The 21605-nt window shown below is 49.4% G+C and overlaps 1 protein-coding gene and 1 long non-coding RNA gene across 2 annotated transcripts; one reads left to right on the plus strand and one right to left on the minus strand.

Moving 5' to 3' along the window:
- The first annotated feature begins 310 nt into the window (after positions 1-310).
- On the plus strand, positions 311-1301 carry LOC144328352 (uncharacterized). The gene is made up of 2 exons (XR_013393536.1): positions 311-864; positions 1009-1301. It is a non-coding gene; the product is annotated as an uncharacterized LOC144328352 (long non-coding RNA).
- LOC114602850 (N-acetylglucosamine-6-sulfatase-like) lies at positions 1014-21538 on the minus strand. The gene is made up of 13 exons (XM_028741559.2): positions 21368-21538; positions 18597-18656; positions 17824-18027; positions 17609-17674; positions 12398-12496; positions 10602-10766; positions 10011-10093; positions 8912-9030; positions 7184-7287; positions 6022-6123; positions 4748-4858; positions 2439-2546; positions 1014-1508 (listed from the first exon to the last, which is right to left on the minus strand). The coding sequence occupies exons 1-13, from the start codon at positions 21509-21511 to the stop codon at positions 1365-1367; spliced, it is 1509 nt and encodes a 502-aa protein (XP_028597392.2). The 5' UTR covers positions 21512-21538; the 3' UTR covers positions 1014-1364.
- Positions 21539-21605: the final 67 nt, after the last annotated feature.

Genomic DNA, 21605 nt, shown 5'->3' on the forward strand with positions numbered 1-21605 from the left:
GCACACCTTTGCCAGAGGCTGCTGGAGGGGTGTGTGTGTGAAGGTCTTCTAGGATTAGAAATATGACAGTGATGGGGAGATAAGGAAGCCCTTAAAGAGTGAGCAAAATTCCCCAACCCTTGGAGAGAACATCCCTCCTGCCCCAAATTCTGCCTCCTTCCCTTAGTGCCAGGTATGTTGGTTATGAAACATGCAAATAGGGCTGAGATGTGGTTTGGGATTGGTGTAAAAGCTGATGATGCAACAATGGCACGGATACCTCCCCTTACGGAAGGGGATGGGGTTCCAGCCCAGAATGAATGTTACAGGTTCTCCAAACACTGTTGGGTACATGACTCTCTTCTCAGAAGTCAGTCAGTACTCGCAGCTGACACCATGGATTTTTTAAACCAGCACAACTGCGGGAAATGACATTTACTGTAGGAAAGCAGGTCTTTGTGAGGCTCTTGAGGTCCGGCTCCTGTCTCTCCACATATAGAGCAGCAGCCATCACAGTCCATGCAAAATCCAGATCAGTTTTTCTAACAAACAAGTCCTTTATTCCATTCTATTTCTTTTCAGAGAGGCACAGGCGAGACAACACAGCAACTGCCCGAGCTGCTGCAGGAGTTGATCAGAATCAGAACTTCTCAAAGCGGAGGAGTTACAAGGCACATGACAGTCACAAAAGGACAGGCAGCACCTCCAGCTCTCTGGGGGGAAAAGAAGGAGCTGCAGGGCAGAATCTGCAATACTGATTCGTGATTAAAGGCGAGATCCCATACACCCCCAACAAGCAGGGGAGAGGAGGGGAAGCAATCTTTCACCAGCTGGCCATGGGGAACCCCTGAGAGTGGGGGTGCTGGTCAGCAACTGACAGTCTAGGTCAGTGTTTCCCAACCTTGGGCCTCCAGCTGTTTTTGGACTACAACTCCCATCATCCCTAGCTAGCAAGACCAGTGGTCAGGGATGATGGGAATTGTAGTTCAAAAACAGCTGGAGGTCCAAGGTTGGGAAACACTGGTCTAGGTATCAGTCCTGCCCCCCCCCCCGGTGGTGAAATCTGACCTGCCAGTTGCCAAGTCTGGTGGCAAAGGCAAGGTGTAGGTGAGCAGCAAGAGGCAGGATGGGATATTGGAGCATTTTGATGGGGAAATCTGGCACAGGCACTTTTACTCCCCATCCCTCTCTCCCTCTCTTCTGCCAACCACACCCTCCAGGAAAGCATCCAGAAAGGGGAAAATCAGCATCAACTTTGGCTTAAGAGCAGAGAAAAGAGGGGAGGCCAGTAAATGGAGAGAGAGAGAGCAAGAAAGGAGAGACCCAGAGTGGGCTCCATGTTCCCCTCGGCACAGACCCACAGCAAGAGCTGTGCTGCTGCTCCCTCAGGAGCGGCAGGTGACCCCAGAGCAGGCCTGCAGCTTGATCAGCCTCTGGTTCATCTGCTCCAGCTGTGAAGGGTCCACAGTTTTCACCACGTTGAAGAGCTGGTGTGGGTCTGAAGTCAGGTTATAGACTTCTACAAAATTCTGCAAGAGAAAAGACAGGGAGAAAGAGAGTCCCCCCCAAGGGGAGGGGCAGAAGTCAGAATTTGCTAAAGGAAAGAAGACAAAATCCTCAACAACTTCTACTACTACAATGTACTATATTTGAGGCTGCCCTTGAAGACAGTTCAGAAGCTGCAACTGCTGCAATAGATCAGCATCCAGCCAGCAGGGCACCTACTATTCCTGTCCTAAAAGACCTGCACTGGTTGCCAGTTTGCTTCTGATCCAAATTTAAGCTGGTTATGTTAATGTAGAAAGCCTTAAATGACCTGGGTTCGAAATACCTGAAGAAGTGCCTTGTCCCATACAGACCAGCCTGGATGTCAGCAGAGGAGGCCCTGCCAGTGGTGATGGCGGGTGCTATCAGAAGTGACTCTCCAGTTATGGAACTCCCTCCCCTCAGAAGTACACCTGGCACTGGACTCTTTGCGTCCCTCAGGGGGGAGACACCTCTTCTCCCAGGCTTTGGGGAGCTATTTTAGATCCGCTTGTTCCCCTTGCCACTTCTGCACAGTAATGATTCTTGAGTTTCAATTATGGTTTTAAGCTTTAATTGTATTTCATATGTTCTACTGCATGTGTGCACCCCACCCTGGGAACGTGTGATGAAAGGCTGGAAACAAATTCAATTCAACGGAATATTTTAAAGCTAAGCCTGACCCAGGCCAAGAGTGAGGGCTGGCTGGTCCTGGGCACACCCTTCTGTGATCTACACGTGCACCCCAGAATATGCACCAGACTCCTCTGCTATGGCTCCTCAGTGAATGACGCCTGCACGAAGAGGCTGGGAAGTTCTGAAAAAGGTTGCTGTGTGGCAGCATCCCTTGGAGGCCACTGCTGACCATCAACAGGGAAAGGGTGTGGCCCTCGCTCTGGGCCTGGGTCAGGACAGGAGGGGCAGACGGGGCTCACCTGGGCATCCGCAAACTCACAGTACTGCAGGTTGATGGGGCTGAGTGTGCGCACACAGGCATAGGTGTTGTTGAAGGCATCCTCGCACACACAGTCAGGGAAGCATTGCTGCCAAAGGGAGAGGGGGGGAGAGAGGCTTTATTCAAATCTAACACCTACCCAAGACTGCAACATTCCCCCCAACAAACTCAGCCGGCGAGTGCCCATGGCACCCCTGAGGAACACGAGGGAGACAAGGGGGGCAGAAATACCCAGAATCAGAAGCATCCTGACACCAAGGGAGACCGCTGGTCCATCTGCTTCAGAACTGTCTACATGGACTGGGAGCAGCTCTCCAAGAGGCAGGGATCAAACCTGGGGCCTTTTATCCACACAGCAGAAGTCCCTATCACTGAGCTATGCCCCTTGCCCACTTTTTTTGTGGGGAGGGGGCCTGAGAAGGTAGCCTGCCCTTTTCAAAACAGGCCCAGTGAGGGCTGAGTGTGCTCAGTGGCCTTGCTGAGCATTCCACAGGAGGAGGGGATGGAATGGAGTCTCCTGAAGAGGGCAAGGGTGGCTGAAGCATGCTGTACTGCAGCATTGTGCAGGTCCTGGGTTTCCAAAGAACACAACTTCCAGCCCTTCCCCCACTCTCTTTCAACCCTTTGAAAGCAGGTTTGGACTCTGAAGGAATGGAGAATGAAGTTAATGGACTGTGCAGAACTGGACAAACTAACTGGGAAAATAAGATATCAACGAGATCACAAGTTCATTGAGGACTGGGGGAAATTTACAGATTATTTGAAGAGTGTATGTGATGAACAAACAACACTAGTGGGTTTTAAAGAAGCTTTGTGAAAATATAAGGAATATTGCAAGAATGTAAATATGTTTGAAAAGGTATTTTAAAAGGCGATACTAAATTTTGGGAATGCGTAGATAAAAATTTAAATACGGATGATTGTCAGAGAAGCTGAGGGAAGTCCAAAAGATGAAAATATGTTCTTTGTGAAATTGTTTGATTGGCGATATTTGTGCAAAACTTAATAAAAATTTATTTTGGACATGTAAAAAAAAAGAAAAAGAAAAAAGAAAGCAGGTTTGGACGCACTTCTGGTCCAGACACGTGGGGTTGTCTCTAACCCACTGAAATCAATGGACATGCCTAATTTAGGGCCACTAATTTCAAAGGGTCTAATCTGAGCACAACCCCAATGTGATGGGCAAAAGGCCTAATTCCAACCTGTGCTAAGCAACTGGAAACTCTAAGTGGGAGATGAGGTGGGAGCTGGGAATGTGGACTGCAAGATCCACATGCAGGAATGAGGAGAAGAGTGTTGGCTTCCCTCAGTGCTGTGGGCAGGGGGACTGAGGCTGAAGCAGACTTTATGTAAACTAAGGTGAGCAAATCCCCTTTGCATAGGCAAATTTCAAGCCCTGCAAGCCTGAGGGCAAAACTTCCTACTGCAGAGGCCAAAGCCTGCACCTCCCTTTAGCACCACCTCTGGGGGAGTGGCAGAGCAGGACCTGGTCCTCTGCTGCACAAGGCATCCCTCTCTTGAAAAGTAAAGCTAGGCAGAGCTCATTTGTTGCATTTTTTATCCTGCCCTTCCTCCATCTAAAACCAACCCTGTGGGAGAGTGGCTAGTTTAAGGTCACCTGGTGAGTGCCAGGGCAGACTGGGGATTTGAACCCAGGTCTAATCCAACACTCTAAATCTGGGGTGGAGAACAGAAAGCAATAACTAAAAGAGAGAGCGAGAACCAAAAAACCCCCCAGACAATTTCTGTCTCCACAGAAAAAACCTTATTTCTTCCTATATACATAAAAACGTAAGACTGTCATCACGTTGCCACCTGCAGCATGACAGCTGCAAGCGGGCAGGTGAATGAGGAAGTAGAGCATGTGGCACGAGGGGAAGGGGAGAGGTGCTGTGTAAACATGTCTACTTAGAAGTAGGCTCTCCTGCTCCTTTAAAAGGAGGTGGGGCAAGCTGTGGAGGAGGTGTAAAGGGAGGGGGCTTGGTCAGGAGGAAAGGAGACTGGGAAAGCAGGCCAAGAAGGGGGGCAGCGCCTTGTTTTTTAAAAAACTGTAATCATTGGGAGGCACCAAGGGGAACCACACTGAGTACCCCATGGTCAAATCAAATAAATTTTTGGGGTGAAATCCTCCCCTCCAGACACAATCAGCAGATTTATGCCACTTTGCATCCTGTGTATAATTTCTAGGCAGTCTGCAGGATCCAGTTTCCCTTGTAGCAGAAGATTTGGACATTTGTAAGAAATGCAGAGTGCTCTAGGCATCTCTGTGCCTCCAGAGCAAGCACTCACCGACACGCCTGGCCCCAAGGCAGGGCAGTGGGGGTCTTGGTGAGTGTGGCCTTCACCAGTGTATTCCACCAGGAAATCTGACCGCCACTTGCTCTTGTGCGTCTCGTTCACCTGGAGCCAAGGAAACACATTTCAGAAAGCATCACCCGCTGTGACAAATAAAAATAAAAACTCTCAAGACCACATCCCTGACAGGGCTCTCTGGGTTTTCTGGCCCAGTCTAGACATCCAGAGCAAATGCCCTGAAATGGCAGCCTGTCCCCTCTACTGTTGCATGTCAAGAATACAGCCACAGGTGAAGGTGAAGGTGTGCTCTGGAGCAGGGATAGGGTACCTGTGACCTTCCAGTTGTAGGGACTCCCACTCGCATCATCCCCAGACAGCAGGGTCAAAGGACAATGGGAGTTGATGGGAGTTGTAGTCCAGCAACAGCTGAAGGGCCGACACTCCCCATTCCAGCTCTAGAGTTTGCGTGGGAGCTCCAAGGGGTCTGCAGAAGTCCCACAGCAGCAGCAGGAAGGACAGAGAAAGGCACAAGCCAGCTAAGGGAGCGGCAGCCAGAGGCCCACCAGCAGCAATCTAGTCCCACTTCCAAAATGTCATGCATACCACAATTCTTATAGCACAGTTCGTTGTTTCTGCCATACCATATGCTTCAAAATGCACTTCCTACGCTGCATCTATTGCTCATGGACACCAAATGCATGTGGCAGCCCACACTTCCCCCCCAGAGCCCAGAATCCCCTTCAAGCAAAAACCTCTGGCTTTATTCTATTAAAAAAACAGGGCTGCTTCTGTGCGGATGTGCAGGCTTCACCTAGGCCAACCTGGGGTCCTCTGGGGATTTTGAACTCCAACTCTCATCAGCCCCAGCTGGGACATATTGCAGATATCCACCCTCAACATGCAGCTGTCAGGGAAGAGGCCAGGGAAGTCTCAGGAGCAGGACCGGAAGTGGACGGGTCCCGCAGTTCCTTGTACACAACAAGACTCTCAAGGCAAGCAATCTGCAAAAGGAGCTTGAGAGTCTTCTGCTTCCAATGAGGCACAGAAACTGAAGATGTGGAGTTACTTCCAGCCGCATCGTTGTCCATAGCAGAGTTTCCTTCAGGACTTACATGACAAGAGTTCTGAGCAAAGGATCCTTTGGCAGAAAGAATACTGTGTAAAGTTTGAAAATTTGCTTGTCTACAGGACTCCAGATAACTCCTTTATTCAACACACACACACAAAATTCCCCTGTTTATTCTAGAAGGTTCTGGGCAAATTATTACCAACAGGGGCAAGAAAGACTGTCCGTCCATGGAGGTCTGAGATGCATCGATACCTGCGATATCTAGGAAGGTGGGCCCCAGATCGATGTTGAGGACAGGTTGCTGAGAGGAAGACAACATGGGACAGAGTTACAGAAGCCATCCAGCTATCCAGTTCAAGGCAATTATTTCTTCGTAGTAGCCTAGGAATGCCAAGAAACTAAAAAGTGCCCTTTTGGAAGGTCCAGCCCACCATCTCATTTCGAAATGACACCCAACTTTATTCAGACAAAAACCACATGGTTGGATTCAGGAACTATCACGTAAAATTTGGTTAAGAGGTTTCCAAATGCATAGCAACAGACAGTTTCCCAAAACATATAGTAGTTGAAAGAAGAAGACACAGAGATCGACACAAGAATCAAAACCTCCTGACTGTACAGTATGTGACAAAGCCACTTGGAATTATACGCTGGACATTTATTGTAAAATGGGATACATGCCTGTGCATTCACCAGAATGGCTCATTTTATCTAATAAGCTGTTTTTGTTGTTACAATTTGAAAAATAAAAAGATGCTAAGAAATCAAACTCTTGACAGTAGAAAAGTAGTATGTCAGGAAGGAAGGTTCTAACTCAGCTTTATTCTGGAAATGTTAGAATTCTACATGTTTGGAAGTGAGTTAACTGACTATAGTTCCCAGCTCCACAAAATGTCCACAGGGACAGAGATTCAGGCTTTGAGTGCAATGACCATCCAGCAAATAGGCCTGGCTGAAAATTTAGGGGACACCTTTACTCTCACCCAGGAAGCTGCCTTCGACCAACTCAGGCCCTCGGCCCATCCAGTTCAGCATTGCTTTTTACGCTACCTGGCAGAAGCTTTCCAGGACCTCAGGAGGGGTCTTCTCCCAGCCCTACCGGGGGAAGCCAGGGATCTAACTTGAGACATTTGCATACAAGGCAGATGCTCTGAGCTTATGAAGATATGGCTTTGCCACAGCCTAATATTGAGGGTCCCTAGAGGCTTCAGGCAGAAATCTTTCCCCTTCAGCAACCTGAGATCTTTTTAACTGGAGATGGTCAGGGCAGAACCTGGGATTTTCTGCAAGGAAAGCAGCACTTGAGTTAGGACTCCTTCAGCTCAAACACTTGAGTCGGGGAAAGAAAGGAAGACACCCACCAGGTGAGTCTGATTTGGCCTGACGCCTGGACCTCGCACCAGCAGCGGCACCCGGATGTCAAACTCATAGAGCTGCCTCTTGTCAATGGGCAGTGAAAACTGACCTGGGGAGGCAAAAACAAGTCCTGACTGGAGTTCCCCCCCCCGAAAAAGCAGGACCTATTTCTTTCTTTCTTACATTTGCACCCCAGATTTCCTTCAAGAAGCTCAAGTGCTTTACCCTGTGAGGCAGGTTAGGCTGAGAGAGTATGACCGTCCCAAGGTCACTGGCTAAGTGAGGATTTGAACCCAGCTCTCCACATTCCTAGTCCAACACTTTTAACCAGCTTTTGACAACCTGCTTTGGACTGCAACTCCCATCAGCCCCAGCCATCAGGAGGGCACCAGGCTGGCCAAGACCAGTCTTAGCTATTGAGCTCTCACTGGAGGACAACAGAAGGTGGGGGTGGCACTCGGGGGGGGGGGGCACAGACCCCCATTGGGAATGAAACACGCTCCCCTCTGACTGCTCATTCAGCCCCAGAGGTCAAGGGTCCGTTCTTGCTGCCACCAGGGCTCTGGCCCCCTCAGGGCCTTTGAGGGCCCCCTCATGAAATCACCCTTCCCTGCATTTACAGTTTAATTTTCTAAGTAAGCCACTAAACATTTACAGAGATATGAAGAAAAAGGTGTGAATATCAATGTACTTGAATGTTTGAATGCAAGCAGTTAACCTCACTAGGATCATGTGGCATAATTTTTAATGTAAACCACAGGGTGGGGGTGGGGAATTGACTACTTTTTAAAAAAAAAATCATTGGATGTCAGCCAGAGAGTTAAGTGCATAGCCGGTGGTGAGAAACTAGACCTCAGTCTTAGCTTTTTGCCATTTCTCACGGACAACAGCCCCTTGGCTTCCACCCCCAGCCCAAAAGGAGTTCTGGTTAGAGGCCGACACAAGAGGCGGAAAGCAGGTGCTGCTGGACTACAACTCCCATGATTCCTAACCCTTGGCCACATGGACTGGGGCTGGTTGAAGCAGCAGCTCACAACATCATTATTTTAGGCCCTAGGGAGAGGTACATAATCTCAAATACATTGTAAGAAGCTTAAAACAGCTGACAATCACAAAATTAGGGTGGGTCCTTCTCCGAGGGCAAGGTAAAGAGGTTCGCTTTCGGCATTTTCCAAAGCCCGTAGCTAAGTTGCCAGGCCCAGCTCTGTGAGGAGGAGGAGGAGGAGGATGCACAGAGCCTTAGGGCTGCCTGGGAACGCTCTCTCCCAGGCCTCCCTCGCCCAGCTGCTGAGGGTGGTGGAATGGCCAAGAGGGCGCCACCCCCTGCTGATCTTAGTATTCCAGGTGTTCTTCAAGGAAGGAGGCTGTCTTTTCAGATACCCGGAGTCAAAGTTTAGGGCTTTAAACATTAATGTGAGCACCTTGAATTTGGCCCACAAACAAACCGCCAGCCAATGCAGCTGTTTTAGAAACAGGGGTTACACGAGTTCTGAAAGCAACTCCAGTCAGCAATCTGGCCACTGCATTTTGGACCAAGGAAAGTTTCCAAGTTGTCTGCAAGGGCAGCTCCACGGACAGCCCACTGCCATCATCCATCCTGTTGGCAACCCTGGCCTGATTCATCCCTACAGATTCCACCAGTTTGCCACTGAAAGAGACATTGGAGCTATTCCCCCACCACCCCACAAGTCCCCCCCTCAAAGGTTCTGTGGCAAAAGCAGGCCTCTACTCACCTGTGTGGTAACCATGATCTGAAGTATAGAACACGTATGTGCTGTCCAACAGGTGAAGGGTCTTCAATTTTTCAAAAATCTTCTCCACCATGTCATCCACAGACAACAGAGTCTGCCACCTGCAAGAATATGAGGACATACTATATATTGCAGAGGTAGCAATGTGGTACCCTCCAGATGTTGTGGACTACGACTTCCATCAGTCTCAGCCAGAAACAGGATGATGGGAGTTGTAGTTCAACTGCATTTTGGTGCAACAGATCAAGCTATCGCAATAAACTGCATTATTGAAGCAGCAGGGAAGCCGCTCAGTGTATGAGGGAAGAGTCTGTGCCTCTACTGTTGACCCTGCACAAACACGCAATCTTCAAAGAGTCCTGCTGGGTCAGACCAAGGGTCCATAGTCCAATGTTCACTTTCCAACAGCAGCTAGGGAGATGCGTCTGGAAAGCTTGCAGCCAGGGTCCTGAAAGGGACTGTCCTGTTCTGGTTCCATGAAGATGCCCAGAAAGGAGGTCCAAGTGGGCAGGTCTTAAAGGGCCAACCATGTCTGAAGGAGGACCCTTCTCCTGGGCTCCATGCCTCCCGCTTAGTGCACTCCCTGCACCGGTTTGGGAGGCACTCAGTTGATCAGACCCAGGGGAAGGGGGCCTGGGAGGGCCTTGGCTCTAGTTCAATGGGTCCTGGAGCTGTGGGGCGTGCTTCAGGGGCCTCCTGCCTGCCAGATGGAGTCCAGCAACATCCAGAGGCCCACACATTTCCCATTCCTGAAGACTCAGTACTACAGTTGGGCAACGTGGAATTGTGCCCATTACTCTTTGACCAGGTACTTCTCACTTCACAGCTTCACTATACATCACATCTCACATCACATCTACACCAGCAATGGCTGGTGGGAGTTGTAGTCCAAAGCATCTGAAGGATGTCAGGTTGAGGGAAGATGCACAACACCTGAGTCTCACTGCCTCTCAGACGTCTGTCTCCATCAGGGTCTCCCAGTGACTTTGGATAAAAGCCCCCACAAATGTCTTCCCCCCATGGCCTCACTCCTTTCAAGCTTCTACAGCTCCTACGAGTGGCCTTTTGGACCCTTTCTTACCGTTCCCTGTAGACCTTGTCCAGGAACTCAATGGATGTGTTTGACATGGGAGTCTTTGCTTGCCTTATCAACCAGTGCTTGTCCTATACAGGGAAGAAGATTGTGGAGACTTTATCAACAGAATCCAGATGGCAAATATTTGGAGAAAAGACTCGGACCCTCACCTGATGACACCATCACCCTTGTGCTCTTCCCCCTCCCCCATGTATTTAACACTTGCCATTTTAAAATTCTGATTTACTTTTTAAAAAACAAAATACAGTAAGAAACACACATAAGTGCCACAATTCTTTGATTATTATTGTCCTTGCAGTTCTCTGGGACCACGGAATGAAAGCTCCTGCTTCCTCGCTTGTCCTCTGCTGTGTACTGATTATGACTCCAGCAGTGGCAGCAACTTGCCACTTAAGAAGGCATCTTCCAAGGCAGAAGAGCCTGGCAAGATGCCCACCATTAGAGCCTGGTGTTCCTGTTGAAGTGGCCTCCCTGTTCCCAGCTGCCACCAGAGAAGCATCTTGCCCTGAGAGGAGCAGAGAGAGGGAGAAGCCGATGGAGCTGCCCATGAGCCCTTCAAGCCCGCTGTGAACTCACCTTTCCGTGGACGTTGAAGCTTCCATTGCGTGGCGCTTTGATGCTGCTGTATGCTGACTTGTAGTGGGGGGCTGCTGTCCAGGGAGCGTGTGCAGCAGGTGGAGCCAGAACCATGAGAAACGGAGGGTGGGAAAGCTTCTCCAGGAATTGGAGGCTCCGGTTGGTCTGCAGCAGGGAAGGAGAGAAAGAGACGAATGGCTCAAGCCATGGTGCCATGGGAGGCTTAGTTCTTGAACATTTCAACAGCTAAGTTCAAACAGCTTAGTTCTTGAACATTTTGGCACCCGGAAGTGAGTGTTCTGGTTTGTGAACTATTTTTGGAAGCCGAACATCCTGCAGCCAATCAGACGCTGTGCTTTGCTTCCCAAACGTTTAGGAGGTCGAACGAACTTCCAGAACAGATTCTGTTTGATTTCCAAGTACGACTGTACCTTGCTCCACAGGTTAAGGGTTTTGAAAGAGAAATAGATAGCATATTTCCCATGTCTTTTCTCTGAAGTCCCATTTTCACGGATGTGGAAACTGTGGCCCTCCAGAGGTTGTGCGGACTCCAGCTGCCATCAGCTCAGCCAGCACAGTCCGTGGCCAACAAGATCCACCCTGTCCTAAGGTTTTTGATGGAGTGAACTTTCATGGGATTCTAAAGTGCCAGTTTATCGTGCAGTCATAGACAATCTTTCTCTCTCTATCGTGCTTCGTTTCCAGGTGCTGGTAGACGTGTGCGTTTTCCTGACTTGCAACCAACAGCAGGGAAACTGTTTTGCTTGTCCTGCAAAAGTGCACATGAAAACACTCCACCCACCTCACTGAATCAGGGCTGGGGAAACGCTTTCCAAGAGATGCCTCCCTCCCTCCCTGGGCAATCTTCTGGGGAACCACATGCCTGTGGGGGGCAGGGCCAGAGGCAAAAAGTGGGGGGCAATGAATATACAGCGGTACCTCGGGTTAAGTACTTAATTCGTTCCGGAGGTCTGTTCTTAACCTGAAACTGTTCTTAACCTGAAGCACCACTTTAGCTCATGGGGCCTCCCGCTACCGCTGCTGCGCGATTTCTGTTCTCATCCTGAAGCAAAGTTCTTAACCCGAGGTACTATTTCTGGGTTAGCAGAGTCTGTAACCTGAAGAGTCTGTAACCCAAGGTACCACTGTAAATTTTATCTGCCAGCTAGTTTCTACACAAACCCCTCTCCACCCACCATCCAGGCAAATGAGAGTCATGATTTAAGCACCTGTTCTAGCCAGGCAAAAACACCCAAGGAGGATGTGAAGGAAGGCTGGGCCAGAGAGGCCTAGAAGGATGCCTTTGGCCCCTCGCAGCCTGAGGCTGCCCACTGCTGCTCTAGGCCTCAGTGCCCCACCTATTACAGACATCAACTGAGTCACTGACTTGGGTGTCTGGCTGCTGCAACAGAGAAGCAGAGGCAGAGGTGGAGGCCTCTTGTTTGCTTGGAAAAGCTCTTCTCCTGAAAGCCAAGAGTGGAGAAGTGGGAGAAAAAGAGGCAGGCAGGGAGGACTACAGATCCTTTCCACGAAGGGAGAGTTTCTGGAGGAAAGAGATGAACGTCAGAGACTTGGCAGGCCGTCTTCCAGCTTCAATGTTCTCTTTCTCACTTTAGTTCTTTCCTTGACAGACATAAGTGAGCCAATGCAATAACGACTGTTTTTTAGACTAATTGATGACACCGAAAAAAAGCATTCTGACTGTCGAATGGGGCTGCCCTTCCAGTGGTCTAGCTACTTGATCGCAGGGGGATCTGGGAAGCCAGAAACGAAGGTGACATGGAGGGACAACTCACAATGATGTCGGTGAGATAGTCTTCTTCATAGTGCTCCCCGTGCTTCTCCTCGTGTCCATTGGCTGAAAGAGTGTAGTTATAGTACTTGGAATTCCCCACCTATGGAAAGAGGCACAAAGTGATGATGAATTGAGTCACCAAAGAGCCAGCTCTGGAAATTGTTCTGAACACCAGGGTCTTGGCACTGGGCCACCCCACAATAAGGAGGAACAGTATTACAGATGGAAGCCAGCCTAGGATATTTTGGTGCCTAGGGGGAAAAACCCAAAGGAAACCCCCCTCCAAACAAAGGACAATCGCTCAGTGGCAGAGCCCATGTTTTGCAGGCTGACGGTCCCTGCTTCACCCCTGGCATCTCCAGTTAAAAGACAATGCAGCAGATGATGGAGAAGGCCTCTCTGCCTGAGACACCCTGGAGAACTGTCATCACCATGGGAGACACACCAATTGTCTGAGGAGCTACTGATCAGGTATATGAAGACGAGGAGCAAAGGCAGTCCTCTGGGAATGTCCAGGCGACCTTGGAACCGACAGCTCACAGAAGAACCCCGACCAGACCTAAGAGGAGGCGTGTAGTGGTGATAGGGGATTCCCTACTGAGGGGAACAGAAGCAGTGATCTGTGGGCCTGACAAGATGTCTCGGGAAGTGTGCTGTCTCCCCGGGGCTAAGATCCAAGATGTAACTGAACGACTGCAAGGAATCATAAAACCCACTGACAAATACCCCTTCCTCTTGGTTCATGTGGGAACCAATGACACTGCAAGCAATAGCCTCCAGAAGATCAAAAGAGATTACGAGGCTCTGGGCAGGAAATTGAAGCAATTAAATGCACAAATTGTCATCTCATCTGTCCTCCCAGTTGAACGACGTGGCCCAGGGAGAGAGGGAAAAATAGTGGAAGTGAACAACTGGCTTCGCAAATGGTGCAAACAGGAACGGTTTGGATTCTTAGATCACGGAATGCAGTTTCTTGAAGATGGACTTCTGGCAAGCGATGGGCTGCACCTCACAACGGTAGGGAGGAATGTTTTTGCCAAAAATCCCAGAAACCTCATCAGGAGGGCTTTAAACTGACTAATGTGGGGGAGGGAGACAGTGCTCCTGAAGGTAGGAGTCTATCAATTGATGAAGATGATCATCCAAATGTCATAGACCGAATGGAGCAAAGAGCATGCAGACCTAGTGGTGGGAGGAGAAAATCCTTAAATAAGAGACACGGGGGAATGATTAATGGACTTCAATGTCTGTACACTAATGCGCAAAGCATGGGAAATAAACAAGATGAGCTTGAGCTCCTGGTACAGCAAACTAAATATGACATAATAGGAATCACTGAAACCTGGTGGGATAAATCCCACGATTGGAATGTAATAATGGAGGGATACAATCTATTTCAAAGAAACAGACCAGACAAGAAAGGAGGAGGAGTGGCGTTATATGTCAGGGATGTGTATACCTGTGAAGAGATCCAAGATTTAGAACCTCAAAGCCAAAGTGAGAGCATTTGGGTCAAAATTAAGGGAGAGAAGAATAAGAGTGACCTCATTGTGGGAGTTTACTATAGATCCCCAAGCCAAACGGAGGGCATAGATGATGCCTTCCTGGAACAGATGGCCAAGCATGCAAAAGGAAGGGAGATAGTAGTAATGGGGGACTTCAATTACCCGGATATTTGTTGGATGTCAAACTCAGCCAAGAGCATAAGGTCAAACAGATTCCTCACTGCCCTTGCAGACAACTTCATTGTCCAGAAAGTGGGAGAAGCAACAAGAGGAACAGCCATTTTAGATCTGGTCCTAACCAATGTTGATGACCTGGTTAGTGGGGTAAAAGTGGAAGGATCATTAGGCGCGAGTGATCATGCTCTTCTGAAGTTTACTATACAGCGGAAAGGAGCAGCCAAGCATACTAGGACTCAATTTCTCGACTTTAAGAAAGCCGACTTCATAAAGCTTAGGGAAGTGCTGGGTGAGATCCCATGGACAGTAATACTAAAAGGAAAGGGAGTTCAAGATGGCTGGGAGTTTGTTAAGAGGGAGATAGTAAAAGCACAACTTCAGGCAATACCAATGAGACGGAAACATGGAAGGTGCCTAAAGAAGCCAGGGTGGCTATCTAAAGAACTTTTAACTGAGTTAAGATTAAAAAAGGATGTGTACAAAAAATGGAAAAGGGGGGAAACCACCAAAGAGGAATTCAAACAAATAGCCAGCACGTGTAGACACAAAGTCAGAAAAGCTAAAGCACAAAATGAACTCAGGCTTGCTAGAGAGGTTAAAAGCAACAAAAAAGGCTTTTATGGGTATGTTCGTAGCAAAAGGAAGAACAAAGAAACCGTGGGGTCACTCAGAGGAGAAGATGGTGAAATGCAAACAGGGGACACAGAAAGGGCTGAACTCCTCAATGCCTTCTTTGCCTCAGTCTTCTCCGATAAAGAAAACAATGCCCGACCTGAAGAATTTGGAGCAAATGATTCAGCAGAGGAAACACAGCCCAGAATAACTAAGGAGATAGTACAAGAATACTTGGCTAGTCTAGATGTATTCAAGTCTCCAGGGCCAGATGAACTGCATCCAAGAGTATTAAAAGAACTGGCAGATGTGATTTCAGAACCACTGGCAGTCATCTTTGAGAATTCCTGGAGAACAGGCGAAGTCCCGGCAGACTGGAGGAGGGCAAATGTTGTCCCTATTTTCAAAAAGGGGAAAAGAGAGGACCCAAATAATTACCGCCCAGTCAGTCTGACATCAATACCAGGGAAGATTCTGGAGCAGATCATTAAGCAAACAGTCTGTGAGCACCTAGAAAGGAATGCTGTGATCACCAATAGTCAGCATGGATTTCTGAAAAATAAGTCATGTCAGACTAACCTGATCTCGTTTTTTGACAGAATTACAAGCCTGGTAGATGAAGGGAACGCAGTGGATGTAGTCTACCTTGATTTCAGCAAGGCATTTGACAAGGTGCCCCATGATATTCTTGTAAAGAAGCTGGTAAAATGCGGTCTTGACTATGCTACCACTCAGTGGATTTGTAACTGGCTGACTGACCGAACCCAAAGGGTGCTCATCAATGGTTCCTCTTCATCCTGGAGAAGAGTGACTAGTGGGGTGCCACAGGGTTCTGTCTTGGGCCCGGTCTTATTCAACATCTTTATCAACGACTTGGATGATGGACTCAAGGGCATCCTGATCAAATTTGCAGATGACACCAAACTGGGAGGGGTGGCTAACACCCCAGAGGACAGGATCACACTTCAAAACGACCTTGACAGATTAGAAAACTGGGCCAAAACAAACAAGATGAATTTTAACAGGGAGAAATGTAAAGTATTGCACTTGGGCAAAAAAAATGAGAGGCACAAATACAAGATGGGTGACACCTGGCTTGAGAGCAGTACATGTGAAAAGGATCTAGGAGTCTTGGTTGACCACAAACTTGACATGAGCCAACAGTGTGACGCGGCAGCTAAAAAAGCCAATGCAATTCTGGGCCTCATCAATAGGAGTATAGCATCTAGATCAAGGGAAGTAATAGTGCCACTGTATTCTGCTCTGGTCAGACCTCACCTGGAGTACTGTGTCCAGTTCTGGGCACCACAGTTCAAGAAGGACACTGACAAACTGGAACGTGTCCAGAGGAGGGCAACCAAAATGGTCAAAGGCCTGGAAATGATGCCTTATGAGGAACGGCTAAGGGAGCTGGGCATGTTTAGCCTGGAGAAGAGGAGGTTAAGGGGTGATATGATAGCCATGTTCAAATATATAAAAGGATGTCACATAGAGGAGGGAGAAAGGCTGTTTTCTGCTGCTCCAGAGAAGCGGACACGGAGCAATGGATCCAAACTACAAGAAAGAAGATTCCACCTCAACATTAGGAAGAACTTCCTGACAGTAAGAGCTGTTCGACAGTGGAATTTGCTGCCAAGGAGTGTGGTGGAGTCTCCTTCTTTGGAGGTCTTTAAGCAGAGGCTTGACAACCATATGTCAGGAGTGCTCTGATGGTGTTTCCTGCTTGGCAGGGGGTTGGACTCGATGGCCCTTGTGGTCTCTTCCAACTCTATGATTCTATGATTCTATGATTCTAAGATGATCCTAACTTCCAAATCTGCATTTTTGTAGCTGCTCACTCTGTTCCCATAGTCTCACAGTATTGCAATACTAATCTAGCTTTGTCTGCTTCTTCTTTCTCCCATTCACTAGGAACACAGGAAGAACCCCCGTTTATTTGTTATTAATAAATATTACTCCTTTCCCTCCCATTCCCTTTCCCCTCAGAGGAGGGGGACCTCTTCCCCCCCTCCGCCACCTTGACCTTCCCTTTCTCCTGGTCACTTTTACTCACCACGCACCAATGTGCTGGCATTGGTCCACCCAAAAGGCTATGGCCTGGCTAGGGGGCAGGGCTGTGGGAATGAGGCTCCCCTGGTGTGTCCTGACCAACGACATGAAACCTTGGTCTCCAGCAAATCTCAAGGATTTCAGGCAGGGTTCTCTGCCAATCCTACCTGGAGGCACCAAGGATTGAACCCAGGGACCTTTTGCATGCAAGGCCACTGCTCTGCTGCAAGAACTCTGAGAGAATGGCTGGATAGCTCTGTTGGTTTGAGCATGGTGCTGACAACGCCAAGGTTACAGGTTTGATCCCTGTGAGGGAGAGCTGCGTATTCCTGCATTGAAGGTTGGACTAGATCATGGCTGGCAAACAAAGACCTGGGGGCCGGATCCAGCCCAATCGCCTTCTAAATCTGGCCCGCAGATGGTCCAGGAATCAGCGTGTTTTTACATGAGTAGACTGTGTCCTTTTAATTAAAATGCATCCCTGGGTTATTTGTGGGGAAAAGGGATTCGTTCTTTTCCCCCTTCAAATATAGTCTGGCCCCCTGCAAGGTCTGAGGGACAGTGGACCAGCCTCCTGCTGAAAAAGTTTGCTGACCCCTGGACTAGATGATCCTCAGGGTCCCTTCCAACTCTATGGTTGTATGAGATACCTCTGAGATCTACAAGAATGTAGATTCAGCAGCTTATTGTCTCTCAGCAAAGGCCACCTGGCAAACTTCAGTTCTGAGCAGAGGTGTGAATCTGCATCCTGCACATCAAAGTCCAGCACTCTGCCCCATGGATCTCACTGGGTCACCTTGCCTGCTGTGAAATTAGGAGAGAGAGAGAGAGAGAGAGAGAGAGAGAGAGAGAGAAGGGCGCCTACTCACCAGACCTAACCAGTAGCTCCAGCCTGGTGGCATATATTGAATGCCTCCTGCTTTGGGGTCCCCATACTGAAATAGAGGAGAGTCGCCAAGTCAGACGCAACAGGCATGTACACAGCTTTTAAAGGCAAGGAGAGGTGATGCGGATGCCCACAGAACACCCATCATCTGCGTATAATATTTGGGCATCGGCGGCATTTGTCTGCAGAGGACTTTACCTGGTTGAGATATTTGCCAGCATAGAAGGTCTGGTAGCCTTGCCTCTGTAGGTAAACCGGGAAGGTGAATGGCTCCTGAAACTTCTGCCAGGCTGGGCTGCTGCAGTTGCCCTCCAAGGAATTGTTCCTCACCAGGTGGTTGTGAGGGTATCTGCCGGTCAGGATGCTGCTGCGGCTCGGACAGCACAGAGGAGTGACTGCAAACTGGAGGGCGACATGTCCATTCAGGAGGTCAGCCTCTGCCCTACAAATTAGCATCCCTCCCTCCCCAATCTGGGTACTGTCCCAAGCATCTCCCCAAACTCAGCAGGGGCGCCACCAGCATCCAAGCAGGGGTCGTTTGCAGCCGCTCTCTACCAAGAAAGGCTTAATATTAATATTAATAATTGATTTCTCGTGCCCCTCCCATGTGGCTGGGCTGCCCCAGGCATGCCTTCAGGTCTACAGGGCCAAGGCTATTTAAAGGTCAGCACCAGCACTTTGAATTGTGCTCGGAAATGTACTGGGAGTCAATCTTTCTGGACTGGTGTTATGTGGTTCCAGCAGCTGTTCCCAGTTCCCAGTCTAGCAGCTGGGGTGTTTTAGCTTAGGAAAAAACCTGAAGTGGACACAAGCTAGCAGTTTATATATAATAAAAAACAGCATGGAGAGGGGAGAAAGAGGAAACCACCCTCTCTCTGCTTCAGGGCTGTTTCCTATTCCCAATGCATCTAGGATTACAATCAGTTTAAACTTCCCAGAGCAATTCTCAGTGGCATTGTCCAGATACTTACCGCATTGGCAAAAGTGGCACCTAACTGACCGATCAGGGATGTTGTCTTCTTCATGGGGGTCTGAAAGATAGAACCAAACAGTCACATCTGGGCCACAGGCCTGAAAATAAGCCTGCGAACACACAGCTGATCACCTAACCAACAAACTCTCATGTTCTTCATCGCTGCCGCTGGTCATGTTGGCTGCAAGGGACAGGAGTTGGCATCAAACAAAAGGCTACAGGTTCCCCCAAACCCTGATACAGAAGATGGTTGGGATGAGGGCAGAATGGCCTTCTCCTTTCCACGTTCTGCAGCCTACAATCATTTTCAGGAACACCTGCCACAAAGTGTTCATATGAGTGTTTGGGGGTAATTTTCTTTTTCTGCAATTTAATCTTCAAAGCAACCCTTTGAGTCTGGCTCAATACACACATCCACTCCCCAAAATACCTTTGCACCTCATCAATAAAGGCAAAATGGCATGCTTTGTCCATTGTAGCATAATGGTAGCCAAAAATACAGGTCTTGAACCAAGAGGTCAAGACCTCCGCCACTTTTAACATTTTTTATTTTAAGAGAAGAGAGTAAGAGCGAGTGAAAGAAAATGAGCCAGATGGAGACATGTCATAAACGTGCCTTCCCTTACATCAGCCTTCACCAACCTGGCGCCCTCCAGATGTTGTTGGACTACAACTCCCATCAGCCCCAGACCCCAAAGGTCTCCTTTGTGAACCATTTCTCAAGGCTAAGCGACATGTTATGTTAGCTACACAGGTGTTATCACAGCACCTGTCATCGTATCCGTGTTCAAGCTTTCCGAAGGGACTGGCCTCAGCGTTGCAACCTGCCTGCTACAGCTGCCCAGAATTATTTAATTTCTTTCAAACATGAAGGGAAACTGTTCAAGAAGTTAGTGGTAACCTGAGGTTTGCAAGATGGATACTTAATTTCCTGCTCTAAATCCATGGAAATGTTTGTCACACACAAAAGCCATCAGACATATTAATTACATTTGTTACACCATTTGTGTAATTCATTTTAAGGAGAACTATAAACTGAAGTACCGAACGGGGTGTCAGAGAGAGCAACCTCTGGAAGGAAGCTCAGCTTTTATGGGTCCAAGGCCCTCCTCCCATTGCATCGCTTCCTGCACATGAGGGTGCCATCACGTGGGCAGCATGTTGCGTGGGCTTGTTTCTGCATCTCCAAGATGCATGTGGGAGAAGAAGCCAGAATGTACGATGGGAAGCAACAATTCTGGCTAGGGAACCTCCACAGAGAAATGATACCTGAGGCTGTGGCAGCCCTTTTGGGACCAGTTCTGATAAGCATGGCACACAGCGATGGTCACTTGTTCTACACTTCAGTTCCAGGTAAATGTGACAATGTGTGGTGGTTTCAGATTTTCACTTGCTCAGACTCCACACTACTTGAAGACAAGGCAAACTGAACCCTGCTCTCATTCCAGCAACCAAACATGATCTGGAAGCATAGAGAACCACCGGCATTCACGTGGGACTTTGTCACATGACTGGCTTCCTGCATGTCACCAGACAGGACGATGGTGCTCTCCAAGGCCAGGACCAGCAAGGCACAGTTTCTGGAGTCAGTTAACAAAGTAAGGGCCTTATCTTGACGCAGAGCAGTGCTCTTCCCGGTTCTCACACAAAGCGCCTGCCTGGAGATGCCAGAGACAGTGACCAGAGGAGGAACGAGACATCATGGTGCATCTGCCCCAGCACAACCGGGCGCCCGCATCTGCCCCAGATGCAACAAGACATGTCCCTCCCACAGCAGTCCCTGCAGCAGCTGCCGCTCTCCAGCGGTCTGGCTTCACCCCCGTCCTCTTGACGCCCATATGTGGAGCCATATGAGGGGCGCCATCTTGCTCCTTCCTTCAGGTAGCAAAGGGCTGGGACTGAAGTGTAGAACAAGTGAGCATCGCCGTGTGCCATGCTTATCAGAACTGGTCCCACAAGGGCTGCCACAGCCTCAGGTATCATGTTTGGAACCCCAGTGCCCAAGTCCCACAATTCCCTGCTTCTTCCCCAGGAAGTACCACCGAGGGTTGCTGTCACAAGGAAAGGAGCTGGAAGGGCTGCTGCACATGTCTGTCCCTCTCAGCAAACAGGACCCTTGGATCAGGACCCTTTTGTCCTTACAGACCGACAAGAAGGAAGGCTGTGTGGAAATCCTGTGCTGTCACTTGGGCTTAAACTCAGCTCAGAGGAACTTACTTCGAAGTAAAGCATGCACAGGGATGGCAGTCCAATGTACACCTGGATGCAACAAAGCCCCCCTGAAATAAATGGGGCCTGTTCTATATATGGGTTTGCAGCCAAATAGCCCTGGCTGGCTTAGACTTTGGCAAAGTTATTGATCCCTTCACAGCAGAACAGTAAAAAACCCCACCTACCTACCTTTAGACGAGAAAGCCTTGATACTATCGGGTATATACATTCCTTTATACCGGTTTGTGGCTCAGGTGTGCTTTGAGGCCTCAGAGAATCATGGAGCTGGAAGGGACCCGAGGGTCATCTAGTCCAAACCCCCCCCCCCCCCCGCAATGCAGGAATCCTGCCCTCCACTGTCCCCGGGTGGGCTCGAGCCAGGCACCCTGATCCACCGAAGCCACCTTGCCGGACACGCACTCTGCTCCTGCAGGCTGTTCTTTCTGCTAGGCCGCCAGCTGAGCAGCCCGGAGCCACCCGTGCATTTCGGACCCCCCCGCCCCGCCACGGCTGTGCCTGGGAGTAAGGCGGAGAGGCGCCCCCCCCCCCCGCACTTACCATGCCCCCCATCTCTCGGTCCTGGTCATCGGTCAGGATGAGCAGGATGTTGTCCTTGGCGCCCCCGCTCCGCGCTCCGGCCGCTGCTTCCTCCGCGGCCAGCAGAAGCCAGGCCGCCAGCAGGGCGCCCAGGGACCCCCCCATGGGAAGGCCGCCAGCAGCCGGCGCGGACCCGCAGAGACCCCTCGGCGCCCCGGCCTCTTTTCCGCCCAGCGCGTCCCTTTCGGTTCCCCCAGCG

This window comes from Podarcis muralis, chromosome 7 (genome assembly GCF_964188315.1).
Source record: "Podarcis muralis chromosome 7, rPodMur119.hap1.1, whole genome shotgun sequence".
Classification (NCBI taxonomy): domain Eukaryota; kingdom Metazoa; phylum Chordata; class Lepidosauria; order Squamata; family Lacertidae; genus Podarcis; species Podarcis muralis.

Bases quoted from the DNA above. Each gene is read 5' to 3' on its own strand.
- LOC114602850 (XM_028741559.2), bottom strand. From the start codon at position 21,511: ATGGGGGGGTCCCTGGGCGCCCTGCTGGCGGCCTGGCTTCTGCTGGCC. The intron at 12,497-17,608 runs GTGAGTAGGCGC...CTCTTTCCATAG, and splicing joins GGAGCTACTGGTTAGGTCTG to GTGGGGAATTCCAAGTACTA. The intron at 6,124-7,183 runs GTGGGTGTCTTC...TCTTCCTCTCAG, and splicing joins GGCCAAATCAGACTCACCTG to CAACCTGTCCTCAACATCGA.